The sequence below is a fragment of the Megascapheus bottae genome, chromosome X (assembly GCF_031878675.1).
Source record: "Megascapheus bottae isolate mThoBot1 chromosome X, mThoBot2.hap1, whole genome shotgun sequence".
Classification (NCBI taxonomy): domain Eukaryota; kingdom Metazoa; phylum Chordata; class Mammalia; order Rodentia; family Geomyidae; genus Megascapheus; species Megascapheus bottae.
The window spans coordinates 71,029,149-71,043,625 of NC_143547.1; the positions used below are offsets into that span (position 1 = coordinate 71,029,149).

Sequence of the window (14,477 nt, forward strand, 5' to 3'; positions counted from 1 at the left end):
AAGGAGTTCAAAGGTTGGAAACAGAACAGTTTCATATACCCTCCCATCCCCCCACCCAAATAGCAGGCGGTGTTTAAAGTGATTTACATGTATTATCTCAATTAGTCCTTAACAATTTTATACTATAGCTACTATCAATATTCTCATTTTATAGGTGAAGAAACTTAACTATAGAGAAATAATTTGCTCAGCATCTCATAGTTAGTAGGTGGGGGAGCCAGATCTTCCTAGGCAGTCTGACTTCACAGCCCATGTTCATAATTAGCATCCCATAATACCTATCCGCAAAAGGCTGCTCATTTGTTCATTCGTTTCTTCCTTCACCACCACACTGACACATCTATAGTCTGTTTCTAACAAATCATCTTCTCATGTCTTTAAGATACCATCTAAGCAGAGATGATTTTCAGTGCCACATACCTTGCTCTGACTTCTTTCTCCCCATGGCTTTGTTTCTAATTGCCACTCTCAACCAACTCAAATTTTCACATGTAGGATTTCTTAATTTTGCCAATTATTAAGTTTAATAGCCTTGAAATATCTGCACATCTATGACACATTCCTCTTCGTTTACCTTCTTCCTTCATTCTCAATCAACAAGTTACATCAATTCTTCCTTTATGGTAACTCTTATAACCAAACCCTTGCCAGTCGCACTGTCATCATTGTGGTCTAGATCTTCATGTCTAAATGAATATAAAGCTCCTCACCATTTTCTGTTCCCTCTGTCTACTATTTATTGGCTATCACATTAATCATCTTCAAATATGGTTTTTATCATATTACTCCTAGCTCAACATCTTTCCTGTTTAGATTCATTAATTGAAAGCCTGTGTATACCTCTTTACTACCAAGCAAATGAACTCTATGACTGTTAGCTACATTTCCAAGCTTATCTCCAACAACTCTCCCAAACCATTAGTACCATTTACACCAATACTGGAAATGTCATTCCTTGTCTAAGTAGGCAGTATTAAAAGAACATTGAAATTTTACTTCCTCTGAGGCCTTCAGCCACACCAATAAAACTGAACTTCCATAGCACTTAGAAATCTTATCTAGTATTATATATATTATATATAATATATATATAATATATATAGTGCTAATTTACAGACCCTTCATAATCTAGCCTTACCTCGCAAATCAGTATCAGTCCGACATTCTCTACGACACCTCATACCCTTGCCACATTGAACTTCTTATTCTCTAGGTACACCAAGCCCTTTCAGTTCTGTTCCTATTCACTATCTGTAACATCCTTTCCCCTGCTCATCCATCAAAACAGAGTGTCAACTTCTAACTCCCCCAAATAAATTTAGAATCTATATGTTCTGTGCTCCCCCAGCACTTGATTCAAATCACTATAACAATTTCCATGCTTTCATGCAAGTAACTGCACATATTTTCTCTGTGTTGTGGAACTCTACATTCCTTAAGAGTAGTAATAGCTTGTCTTTCCCCCCAGTCCCTTCACTAATTCTCTATATCTAATGCAGTAATATTAAATCTTTCTCTCAATAAAAGAACATAGCAAAATCAGTGAGCATGATCACATACCTTGGTAATAAAGAGCCTTAAGGAAGGAGTGTCGATCAGCACCCTGAAATAAAGACTTTTCTATTTCCATTTCTCTTCGGGTCAGTTGTTTGCTTTTTGAAAATCTTTGTGGCAGGCAAAGGATGCGTTGACGCTCTGAGATCCTTTCTTCAATATCTTGGAGGCGATTCTGTATTGCTTCAGGAGTTGCCCTTAGCCTTTTCTTCTGAAACCAGAGAAAGGAGATAGCGTATATCATAGAAGACATTGCCTGAAAGTGAAGCTCTGCTGCCACAAGTAAGAAAGATGATCAAGGTTCAAAAATTGAAAGCAGGGGCCGGGAGTTTGGCCTAGTGGTTAAAGTGCTTGCCTAGCATGCATGAAGACCCGGGTTCGATTCCTCGGTACCACATACATAGACAAAAGCCAGAAGTGGTGCTGAGGCTCAAGTGGTAGAGCTCTAGCCTTGAGAAAGTCCAAGGACAGTGCTCAGGCCCTGAGCTCAAGCTCAGGACTGGCAAAAAAAATTGAAAGCATTACATGGGAAGGCTTAACAATGTAACAATGTTCAAGAAGTTATGTACCCCCTACCTGATGAATATAACTGTAACCCCAACATCACCCCAACAAAAAAATAAAATTTAAAAATACTGAAAGCATTTATAGTGGTAACTAAGAAGTAAACAAACAGGAATTGGAGGCATAGCTCATCTGGTACAGTGATAGCTAATGAAGGAAAGCATCAGGTACCGAGTTTAATTTCTGTCTCAGACCCTAAAAAGAAAAGTCAACAAAGTGCTGTTCTTTCATAAATGTCTAGATCTTAAAAGCCAAAGGAGTCTCAGTACAAAGCTCAGTTTTGTGAGAACTGAAGACAAAAATATTTTAATGTCAAAAGAAAGAGATAATGTTCTTTATTCTTCATACCCCACTCACCTTATCACCTGAAACATGGCTCTTCCAGATCAAGATTTCTGTTTCACTAAGCCCTAGTTCCCTGAGAGAAGCAGTTTCCTGGTCCTTTTCATGCAGTGTCTGGAATTGGGACAAAGTCATAGTCCCAGCTGCTTCCTTGCCAAAGGGTTTGTACATAGTACCAGGAGCAAAGCTCTCTTTCTTGGAGACACATCTGCAAAACAGAATTCACAGCAATAGGGTTCAGCATTTTACAGGCACAGTGGAACACATGCATTTCTTTCTTGCCTGTTTCTAAGTTGATGCATCCCTGTAACTAAATAGAATTCTACCAATAGTTCACTCATTCAGGACTAATCAATTAATAAATTATAAATATTGCCAGGTGCTGGTGACTTATGCCTGTAATTCTAGCTACTCAAGAGGCTGAGATCTCAGCATCACTGCTTGAAGCCAGCCTGGACAGGAAAAGTCATGAGACTCTTATCTCCAATTAACTATCAAAAAGAAAATGGAAGTATTTCCGTGGTAGAGTGCTACTAGCCTTGAGCAAAAAAGCTCAGGGACAGCACTCAGAGCCTGAGTTAAAGCCCCATGGACAACAACAACAACAAAAATAATATTTACTGAGTACTTACTATGTATCACTTTGCCATATTTTGAGGGCTTAATAGTTAAAAAAGAAGATTAAAATATCTCTTACTTTTGTGAAAGAACAGTGGAAGGTAGAAGACAGGCAAATAAACAAGCTATTTACAATACTGGGTTATAAATGCTATATTGTGGAAAATTCAGGGTATATAAGAAAGGTCCTTGGCCCAGGTTATGGGAATTAAGAAGCTTCCTAGAGGAAGAGACAACTAAGCAAAACCTTGGTCAATATGTAAAGCCTGCCAAAAAAGTTGGCAGAGTGTTCTATCCAGGCTTTAAGAGGATCTATCACCTGAGTGTGGTGTCTCAAGCCTATAATCCTAGCTACTCAGAGGCAAAAATAGGAAGATCACAGTTTAAGTCCAGACTGCATACAGAAGTTCTTGAGGCTCTGCATCAACCAATGGTTGGATGCAGTGGCATATACCTGCTATCCCAACCAACAAGGGAAGCAGTATCTTCCTTATCATCATTGCAGAGACAAAAGGAAACACAAATAGGAGTACAATAATCCAGGGTGGCTACAGCATAAGATGAGATCCTATCTTGAAAACAGCCAAAGTTAAAAGGGGCTGGCTGAATGGCTCAAGAGGTACAGTATCTCCCTAGCAGCATGAGGCCCTAATTTCAAACCACCAAATTCCCCAACCAACTGAGTGGTCTGTCCCTTGGGAAGGTCTATAAAATTCTTTCTTTTCTGCAAAATCAACACCTACTCCTCAATGGAGACAGAGGTGTCAAGCTGATGCTGAAGGAGGCTTTTCAGCTGCCTCTCTCCTTCTGTTTCCAGCTCTTCCAGGACTTGTTCATCGCTCTTCATACAGCTGTTTATCCTAGAGCAGATATAAGAATAGATACAGAAAGTTTAGAAGAGAGTGTCTCAAAATAATATTCCTTATGTGTATTACTGAACATCAATAACTCCACTAAATCCAAAATATTTTAATAATTCACTGCTCTTTATAGTCCATTCTACAGGCCTAATATCCAAAATATACAAGGAACTTAAGAAATTAGTCCCCCTGCCCCTCAGCCTTGATAGACCAAGCATTAAATGGACAAAGGACCTAAAGAGAAACTTCTCAGAAGTAAGGATGGCAAATAAAAACATGAGGAAATGTTCAACACCCCTGGACCATAAAGAACGTGCAAACTTAAAACAACTTTGAGATACCATCTCACTCTGGTTTAATTGGCCAACATGAAGAATTCAAACAACAAATGCTGGTAGGGACTGAGGAAAAGGAACCTTATGCACTGGCGGTGGGAATGTAAACTGGTACAATCACTCTGGATGGTGGTTTGGAAGGTCCTCAAAAATCCAAACACAGAACTTCCCTGTGACCCAGCCATACCACTTTTGGATAAGTACCCAGAACATTATGTGGTAAATACACTTGCATATCCATGTTCATTGCTACACCATTCACAATAGCCCTGTTACAGAAACAGTTCAGATGCCCTACAATAAGTGAGTGGATTAAAAAATGTGGTGCATATTTCATTCTACAAATATTTACTAATTATCTACTTACACAGAAGGCACTGTGCTAGATAGTGATGGAAATCAAAAGATACTTTAAAAAGAGTTTCTATCTTTAAAAAGTTTGTAATCTATTTATGGAGAAGAGATATACATGGTAGTATTCTGTGTATATGCCCAGGGGAAGAGAGACAGAATATGAATGAATAATGTACACACACATACACACATATATCGATATATACTTTTTTTGGTGCTGGTCCTGGTGTTTTTGAATTTAGGGACTGCACTCTGTTCCTTTTTTTGCCAGTCCTGTGGCTTGAACTCAAGGCCTGGGCACTGTCCTTTAGCTTTCTGAAGGCTAGCATCTAACACTTCAGCATCAGCACCACTTCCAGCTTTTTCTGAGGACTCAAACCCAAGGCTTTGTGCATGCCAGGCAAGCATTCTACCACTAGGCCATGGTCCCAGCCCCTGGGCTGTGTTTGCTCAAAGCTAGCATTTTCACTTCAGCCACAGCTCTGCTTCTGGCTTCTTTTTGATAGTGAACTGGAGATGAGTCTCATGAACTTTCCTGCCCTAGCAGGCTTTGAACTGTATTCCTCCCATTTCAGCCTCCTGAGTAGGTAGGATTTTTTTTGCCAGTCCTGGGGCTTGAAATTAGGGCTTGGCCCTGTGCTTGGACATGTTTGCTCAAGGCTACTGCTCTGCCACTTGACCACAGCTCCATTTCTGGCTTTTTATGTGTATATGGTACTAAGGAATTGAACTCAGGGCTTCATGCATGATAGGCGAGCAGTCTACCACTAGGCTATGTTCCTGGCCCCCAGTAGGTAGGATTTTAAGCAGTGTGCCACTTGCATCTAGCAACATTCAGTTTTTTGAATGAAGAAACCATAGGTAAATTCATCAACGCACAAAAATCTGAAGAAGAAATGTCATGCTGGGAGCTGCTAGCTCATGCCTGTAATCCTAGCTACTCAGGAGGCTAAGATTTGAGGATAGTGGTTTGAAGTCAACCCAGGCAAGAGACTCATCTCCATAAACTACCTAAAAGCCAGTAGTAGAGCTGTGGCTCAAACGGTAGAGCACTAGCACTGAGCGAAAGAAGCTCAGGAATAGAGCCAGGCCTTGAGTTCAATCCCTAGGACACACACGTGTATACACACACACACACACACACATGCACGCACACACAGAAAAAATGTCATTATAACACTTAAATATTGCTTGGCTTAAGAATCATTAAGATGTGTGTAAATGATTAAAATCAATAAGATTAATTGTAATCTGGGATAGATTTTACATATAAAACATTTCATCTACATAAAATCTTACCTAAATTCATTTGATTTGAAAAAGCAAGAAACAGAAAAATTCATACAATATGTACTCATTTGTATAAAACAGAAAATGGATAAAACTAGCAACATTTTGTTCAGGAATTAAATTATAAGTGGAAAAACTATTTAAAAAACAAAATTAGAACAATGCAATTACACTATTCAGCATACACTATATGGGAAATGACCTGAGTAACTTGTGGGCAGGAAGGATAGAGGGAAACTGAGGGAAAGTGAAAGACTGAATGACCCTGTCCAAAAATAGAAATGTATTATGTGATATGAAATGGTAATCTCCCTGTGCCACACTCATTAATAACAATGAAATTATATTTTAAAAACTAAGCAAGAGGATAATTAAGACAAAATTCTGGATAGTGGTCAGTGTGAGGGGGAAAAGGCAGTAAGGGAGGATTTTTTAAGTTTGTGGTATATTCAAACAATAATTATTCTTTAAACTATATGTACATTATGCATATTATTTTTCATGTATAAGATGGATCTTGTTATATTAAAGGTTATTTTCCAGGCAGACAAAATCAAAAACACTTAAAAGGCGAGAGATCCCAGTAACTGAGAGTGTAGATGAGAATATTTTAAATTCACCGCACTATTCCAGAATGATCATTTTCTGGCATAGTGAAGACAACTGTAATATAATGAGGACCCTTTTAAAGGGCTTTCGGAGCCATCCATCACCATGAGCCTGTAGTTCTCAACAATAAGCATCTGGATGCATATGACCATTTACCAGTAGGGGGAACTGCTGACAGCAATACCTTTCTTTTCCTGTAATAATTCAGCCAGCCAACTTTGTACTTTCCTTTCCAATATGTGATAAGCATTGTTTTCTCCATGTGAAATTTGAAAGCGCTACATGGTTTTGTGACCTCCGTCCTTAAGTCGCAAAGAATACAAATAAATGCCCCCCCCCCCCCCCCCCCCGCGCACAACTGTTCAAGGATGAGAATGAGGTGGAGGGGGCCGGCCGGAAGGAACCTGTCAGTGTATAACCAGCGTTGGGCCTAGGTGGGTCTTCATGGGCGGCTCTTCCCGAAAAGAGAAGAAGCCTTGACGCGTGTGTCGTCTCCTTGGGTCTCCACTGCCAGGGCGTTCCTCCGAAAACCGCCCTGGTTACTGCCTTTCCATAACTTTACGCGGCAGGCCTACCTTGCCCCACTTCTCTTTTGTCTTCCCACACACACTCAACCGCCCCCCAAGAACGTCACAGATCCAAGACAGAAATAAAGGCCGTTTTCAAGGTAAAAGGTTAAACAGAGCTACCCGCGCTGCCTAAAAGGCAGACAGGCCCTTACCTCTTCATGTTTCCACAGGCCCCTAGCAATAGCTCGCATGACTAGGCCGCGGACCTCAACTCCCAGGATTCTGCGCGAGAAACTCCGAGAGGACTGTGGTGCCGCATGGGATTCTGGGAATTGTAGTATCAGAGCGCTACATAGTAGCAGAAAGCATTGTAACGTAATGACTTAAGAATCTCTTCCAAAACAGGGCGCTGGTGGCTCACACCTGTAATCCTAGCTATTCACCTGGCTTGAGATCTCAGGATAACGGTTCAATGCCAGCCCAGGCAAGAAAGTCCATGAGAATCATCTCCAATTAATCACCAGAAAACCGGAAGTTGTGCTGTGGTTCAAGTGCAAGAATGTGCTAGCCTTGAGTTGAAGAGGTCAGGGACAGCACCCAAGTCCAGAGTTCAAGCCCCACAACCCACAAAAAAAATTTCTCTTAGGAATTGGAAGGATGGCTCAAGGGATACAGCACTTTCCTTATAAATGTGAGTTTATGAGTTCAAGCCCTTGTATCAGCCAGTAAGGAAAAAAAAATAAGACATTTCTCATATAGATTTAACACTCCAGAAGTCACTATTGTAATTTTTTTCCCAAAAGAACCAACCCTCTTGTTTCTATTTCCTGGATCACCACTGTAATCTTGACTCCTTCAACCAGTATCAACTTTTATAAATTTTTGCCAGGCTTCAGGCCTAAACTCAAGGCCTGAGCACTGTCCTTGGGTTTTCTCAAAGCCGGCGCTTTACCACTTGAGCCACAGCACGACTCCCCTCTTTTTCTATGTATGTGGTACCCAGGAATTGAACTTAGTGCTTGGTGAATGCTAGGCAGGCATTCTACCTCTAGGGCACGCTCCTGGCCCCAGTATCACCTTTTTCAAAAATCTACTAACTCTGCCTCTCTTTCTGTTTATCTGACCTATCTGCTGTTTCCAGTCAAACCTGTAGTGTATTTGTCCCTTAGTCCTATTCTATCTATAACATACTTCTGAACTCTAACAATTTAGTAAAAACTTGTATGCATTCCAACCATTGAATATCTTATTGATAAAAATATGGTAAATCAACAGTAAAGTAAAGGCTCCGGTAGTGGTTCACACCTGTAATCTTCTTGCTGTTGGTTGTGGTGATTGTGGAGCTTGAACTCTGGGCCTGGGTACTCTGCCTGAGCTCTTCAACTCAAGGCTAACATTCTACCTCTTGAGCCACAGCGCCAATTCTGGTTTTGTAGTGGAGATAATTGGAGATAAGAATCTCACAGACTTTCCTGCCCAGACTGGCTCTGAATCATGACCCTCAGATCCCAGCCCTTTGTAGTTAGGATTAGAGGAGACATCCTGTATGTATTCTTGAGATCCAATAAGACCAGACCAGACCAGGACAGACTAGCTACGGCTGGACCAGACCTGACTAGAATGGATCAGAAAGGACCAGACCAGACCGATGGGACAGTACCAACCGGATTGGATTGGAATGGACCAATCCGGCCAGAACAGACCAAACTAGACAGGCTTAGACCAGAACAGACCAGAAAAAAAACTAGACCAAACGAAATGAGACCAGAGAAGACCAGACAAAACCGGAAGGGATTTGGCGAGACCAGACTAGACCAGACTGGACCAGACTGGAATCTTACCTACTCAGGAGGATCGGAAGTTTGAAGCTAGCTAAAACTTCCTTGAGGCTCCATTCCCAATTAACCACCAAAATCTGCATAGTAGGTATAGTTGAAATGGCAGAGTATCATCCTTAAGAAAGTACAGAGGGAGGATAGGAGTGTGGCCTAGCATACATGACGCTCTGGGTTCGATTCCCCAGTAGCGCGGAAACTGAAAAAGCCGAAAGTGGTGCAGTGGGTCACACCTGTAATCCTAGCTACTCAGGAGGCTGAGATCTGAGGATCAAGGTTGAAAGCCAGCCCTGGCACAAAAGGACCTGAGACTCTTATCTCCATTTAACATCTAGAAAATGGGAAGTGGGGATTGACTCAAGAGTAGGGCTGTAGCCTAGAGCTGAAGAGCATTTCACCTTGTTTTCTGATATATTGTATATATGCTTATTTGGTTATTTGAAATGGGATAGGAAAGTGGGGGAAACAAGATGAGGGGTGGGTGTGGGAGGAGGGAAATGGGGACCAAGACATGAGAAAGGTATCAATGTTTGTGAAGTAATGCACCTTCTATCTGGTGAGTATAATGTAATCCTTCTATTAATTACAATAAAAATATTTGAAAAAAAGGAAACCCTTCTTATAACAAAAGGAGACAAAACGAAAAATGTGGTTTGGGGGTTTGTACTACTTGGCTTTGAATTGTAGTTCGTAATTATTAAGATAAATGTATAGCATGACTTTTGCAGTGATCTATGCTTACCATTTTTGTAAGTTACTGGAGTATGTGAGGTTCTAGAAATATCTACTTTATGCTAGCTTACTCAAATATAAAGTAGGGTTAATATTTCAGAAGAATAGGGTGTTAGAGTAAATATTTCAGGCTATCCAGAAGGTTTAGTCTTATTTAAACACCTTTGAATTGCCCATGCTCAAGTTAAACAAAAGACTGAAAAGCAGCTATTAGGGCAACAAGAAATAGAAACCACTACTTTGTAGTCCATATCCTCAGAACTTCTGGCAGATTAAAGACATGCTATTAGATTTAAAGTTTATCATATATGCATGCAAGTTTATCGTATGCACAGAACAGAATGAAGGCAGATATGTGCACTGTCCTAAATCTCTGTCACAGAACAAGGACTGAAGGGAAGCATCTTATATGATAGCCTGCATCAGGAAATCCTGAGAGGCGGTGAAGTTTTCTTTTGCTCTTCAGACACTCCACTTAACCCATTAATCAATAATGACATGGAAAGACACACCGAGGTTGCTAGAGTGCTTGTCCTCTGGGAAGATGGCAGAGCAGAACTTGCATCACATCACACTTCTAATCCTATGCTCTTCATGAAACATGCTGTCTATTGGTGCTCGACTGAGACACACTACTTTACTGATCCACTAGGTGGAATGAGTGGAGAATGAATAGCTAAAATATACTCAGAGCTGTGGAATTATGACTGGAAAGCAGGTCATAAATACTGGATGCATCTGAATGGAACTGTAGCCAGCCCAAATGGACATTCAGAAAATACCAAACTTTTTTTTTTTGTCATGGGACTTGATCTCTGGGCCTGGGCATTGTCCCTGAGCTCTGTAGTTCACAGCCTGATCTGTTTTTCTGGTGATTAATTGGAGATAAGAATCTCTCAGGCTTTGTAGTGCCCAGGCTGGCTTTGAACCATGATCCTCAGATCTCAGCCTCTTGAGTAGCTAGGATTACAGGCGTGAACCACAGTGCTCAGCTCTATCAAACTTTTTAACTGTGTAACACTAGCCATCTGCTCCCCACAGCAACCCTCACCACACCTCAGAACGGTACCAGACAGTGTATGAAAAGCTTTGAGATCTGTACATAAAATCCAAGGGCTCAGGAAACTCACCCTGAAGTACTTTCACAAATTTACCCCTAGAAAATTTTATGACAACTGAAAAGTACTCATTTGTTTTTCTCCCAATTAAACAAGGTTAAGACAAGCTCCTCAATGTATTTATTTTCAGAATTTGTCCTTCCAAGGTGCTTTATTGACAGCATACTCCTGATGAATACAATATGAAGCAGTTCTATGTGAAAATGTAACAATGAACCCCCCCTGCATAACTAATGTAACTTAGTAATAAAAAAGAGTGAACCCTTGTTTAAACTTTGGGCTTTGGATGATAATGCTGTCTTAATGTATATTCATCAACTATAAAGCATGTATCATATTGGTGGCTTATACCAATGATAGGGGAGCTATGTACATATATGGTTGGAAGTATATAAGGATTTTCTTTTTGTACAATTTTGCTGTTAAACTAAGACAAAATATGTAAGTAAATAAAAATAAATAGTAACTCCAACATATGAAGATTCTAGGAAAAATAAAAAAAAACTCTTTTGAGTGTATACGTCAACTAATATTAAGAATAACAACTGTTCATATTTTAAATTCCCCCGAGATAGCTGGTCAAAACAAAATAGACACAGTATCTTTTTAAAGGATCAAAACAGTTATGCAGCCAGGCACCAGTGGCTCATGCCTGTAATCCTGACCACTATGGAGCTGAGACCTGAGGATCACAGTTTGTAGCCAACCCAGGCAGGAAAGTTCATGACATGATATTCTTATCTCCAATTAGCCACCAAAAAGCTGAAAGTGGATCTGTGTGTATGTGTGCATGTGCACACACAAATCAAAGTAGATATGCATAAAGTATTAATATAAAACAATTTAGACTTCTCAGCTGGGAATTGGGCTCAGAGCTATATGCAATCACAAGGCTGAAATGAACTATATCCTAGGTAGAAAAGTTTGAGACCATGTTCTCAATTCATATTTGGGCATAGTTGTAGCACGTGACTGGCATCCTAGGTAGCGCATGCCTGTCATCTTAGCAATGTGGGAAGCTGAGGGTAGGAAGATAATGGTTGCAGAATAGCTTGGGGAGAAAAGCTGAGATTTCATCTTAACAGAGGGAAGGTGTACTTGTTGATGCATACCTGTCATCCCAGTTGTGGTGGGAAACCAAAAGTAGGTCGACTGTGTTCCAGGAACATGCTTGTGCAGCAAGTAAGACCCTATTTCTCAAGAATAACCAATGAAAAACAGGGTTGGGGGTGGAAGGGTGGGAATATAGTGCCTGCCTAGCAAGGGTGAAGTTCTGACTTCAAATCCCATTCTGACTCCGAAACCCAAAAACTTCGTTTTCAGCTAATATATTAGCTGGTTAGAAGGGATTTTAAATATCTGGGCCTTACAAAAAGGTTGCCTTAATATTCCTGGTAAAAAATACATTATTTCTAACCTTTCAAATGACTATTTGCTCAACAAGGACATGGCCAAGTCTTTGAATTCAACATAGTACACTGAGCCTCTTCAGTAAATCCTAGAGCAATAGTAGACTGATCTAGAATCCACCTGATATTCTCCAATATCTTCTATGTGCTGGGGGAGAAAAAAAAACATTATGACTCACAGTAGAGATAGAGCAACAAGACAATGCAGGCAGGCTCTTAGCTTCCTCTTTATTTACTTAGGAAATTTACAGTAAAAAAAGAACACTTATGCGCACCTCAAAACTTTGGTGATAGGAAAACTAGTGTATTCTCACAAAACAGCTGAGGAAACACCAATTTGAACCATTTTTTTTCATTTTTGTAGACGAAATATAATGCTCCAAACGAAGTTATTTGTCCAATTACTTAGGTAGACACAAGATGATAACTAGAATTTCTTCTAAAATACTATATTCTCTTACTGAACTTAACTTATATACTAGCTATGTGATGGGAGGTGAATATTTATAGTCAATGATCTCCATACTCAATTAAAAATTTTAGTATATTAATCTCAAAATTTTTTTTTACCAACAGAACTTTAGAAGATTTATTGGTCTCTATTATTTTCACCTCATTTTAGTTGTGAGGGATGAAAAAATTTACCTAAAGAAGTAGATGCTACCTTTGCATCGGTGAAAGAGAGACCATTTTGAGTTCTGGCATTTATTTTAGCCTACACATTAGACTATCACTAATATTCATTTCAAAAATATTTTCTTCCTATTGTGTAAATCTTTAGTCTATTCACATGTGCTCAGAACAAAAGAACTTCATCCCAGCCATTTAAAAACTTTCAAGTATTTTACTTTAATTTTAAAAATATTATTTAAGATTCAAGTAAAATACAAAATAAAAGAATGTTCCAGAGCTTAACAGAAGGCTTTCTTTCTTGATAAACAAAGGATAAAAATACACAAAAGCAGCAGTTACAAATCATACAGTAACAACAAAACACGAGGCTATCAATATAATTAAAAAGTAACTAAAATGCCTGAATGTCACCTTTTTAAAATAACCTAATTCAGGACTGAGGTATACTCTAGTTGTCCAGTGTTAATAGTGCGCATGTGCAGCCCAGGCCTTTATGTTTAGTACCATGAATAAAAAGCAAAACACAAAAAGTCATAATCCAAATCCCATAACCACCTTATTGCTTTCTTTCTGCACTACAGTAAGTCATAATACACATTTTTGAATTGTCAATACTGTTTTCATCCAGATACAAATTAGTTACATTCCCAACTTTGGATAGTAAATGCTACTGATCACAGATATTTAAAATATCTAGCAATTAATACTGAACATAAGTAGCACACTTTAAAAATGACTGGCATGTGATTTTGGCAAATATGTCTTCATAATTCACATGGGGTAAGGCAGAAGATATATTCTGTTGGAGAGTATGTCTTACAGCACACACAGAGAACCCACATTTAACTATGATTTGGATGAAGAGCTTAAAATCATTTTTACACAATTTCAAAAGCAATGAGCATAATTCTAAATAGCACAGTATAAGAATGAAAAACAGAGAGGAAAAAAAGAATGAAAAACACATACAAACATATAGCTTATTGCAACAAAAGATTAAGTAGTAATTGTAAACACTACTTTATTTAACATCATTAAAAACTCATAGGCAATGAATAATCCAGTCTTCAGATCACGTTTTTGCTGTTATCTCTTCTGCCTTCATATTCATTATGCCTATAAGGGGGGAAATTTACACAATCATTAATCTGAGGTCAAAATATTACAGAAGTATAATACATCCTTCCTTCAACAATGATAAAAACTTTACATATCAACTAGGTGCCAGTGGCTCATGCTTATAATCTGAGCTACTCAGGAAGCTTAGATCTGGGGATTGTAGTTCAAAGCTGGCTAAGACAGGAAGTCCTTCCATAAAACTCTTATTTCCAATTGACCAGCAAAAACTCAGATGTAGAGCTGTGGGTCAAGTAGAAGAGTGCTAGCCTTGTGCAAAGAAGCTCAGGGACAGTCCAGGCCCTGAATTCAAGCCTCAAGCCTAGCACAAAAACAAAATAAATAAAAACTTCATATATCAGTTTTAATTGAAGTTTTTTAAAAAATAAAATTAAATTCATTTATTTAGAAACTGTGGAAACAGTGGACCAAATTCTTTTTTATCTGCTCTCCATAGGCTTCATACAAATAACAGTGTACTTAACATCTTGTCTTTGTTGACGAGAAGTGTTTTGTTTTTTAATATTTTACTCATTGCAGTCTAAAATTACAATTTAATTGATGGTATAGATTTGAATGTTCTTAGTTATCTATAAGGC

At 39.1% G+C, this 14,477-nt stretch overlaps 2 protein-coding genes across 2 annotated transcripts in view; both read right to left on the reverse strand.

Annotated features, from left to right (window-relative positions):
- Positions 1-7,333, reverse strand: part of Rbm41 (RNA binding motif protein 41) — a 42,808-nt gene extending 35,475 nt beyond the window's left edge. The window contains exons 1-4 of the mRNA XM_090325901.1: positions 7,248-7,333; positions 3,822-3,938; positions 2,476-2,668; positions 1,561-1,765 (exon numbers count right to left, since the gene is read on the reverse strand). Of these exons, the coding sequence (XP_090182027.1) occupies positions 1,561-1,765; positions 2,476-2,668; positions 3,822-3,938; positions 7,248-7,255 (523 nt within the window). The 5' untranslated portion in view covers positions 7,256-7,333. The remainder of the gene's footprint in view (positions 1-1,560; positions 1,766-2,475; positions 2,669-3,821; positions 3,939-7,247) is intronic.
- Positions 7,334-13,738: 6,405 nt separating this feature from the next.
- Nup62cl (nucleoporin 62 C-terminal like) overlaps positions 13,739-14,477 on the reverse strand; it is a 62,884-nt gene continuing 62,145 nt past the window's right edge. The window contains exon 7 of the mRNA XM_090326165.1: positions 13,739-13,878. The gene's annotated coding sequence lies outside the window, so the exon portion shown is untranslated. The remainder of the gene's footprint in view (positions 13,879-14,477) is intronic.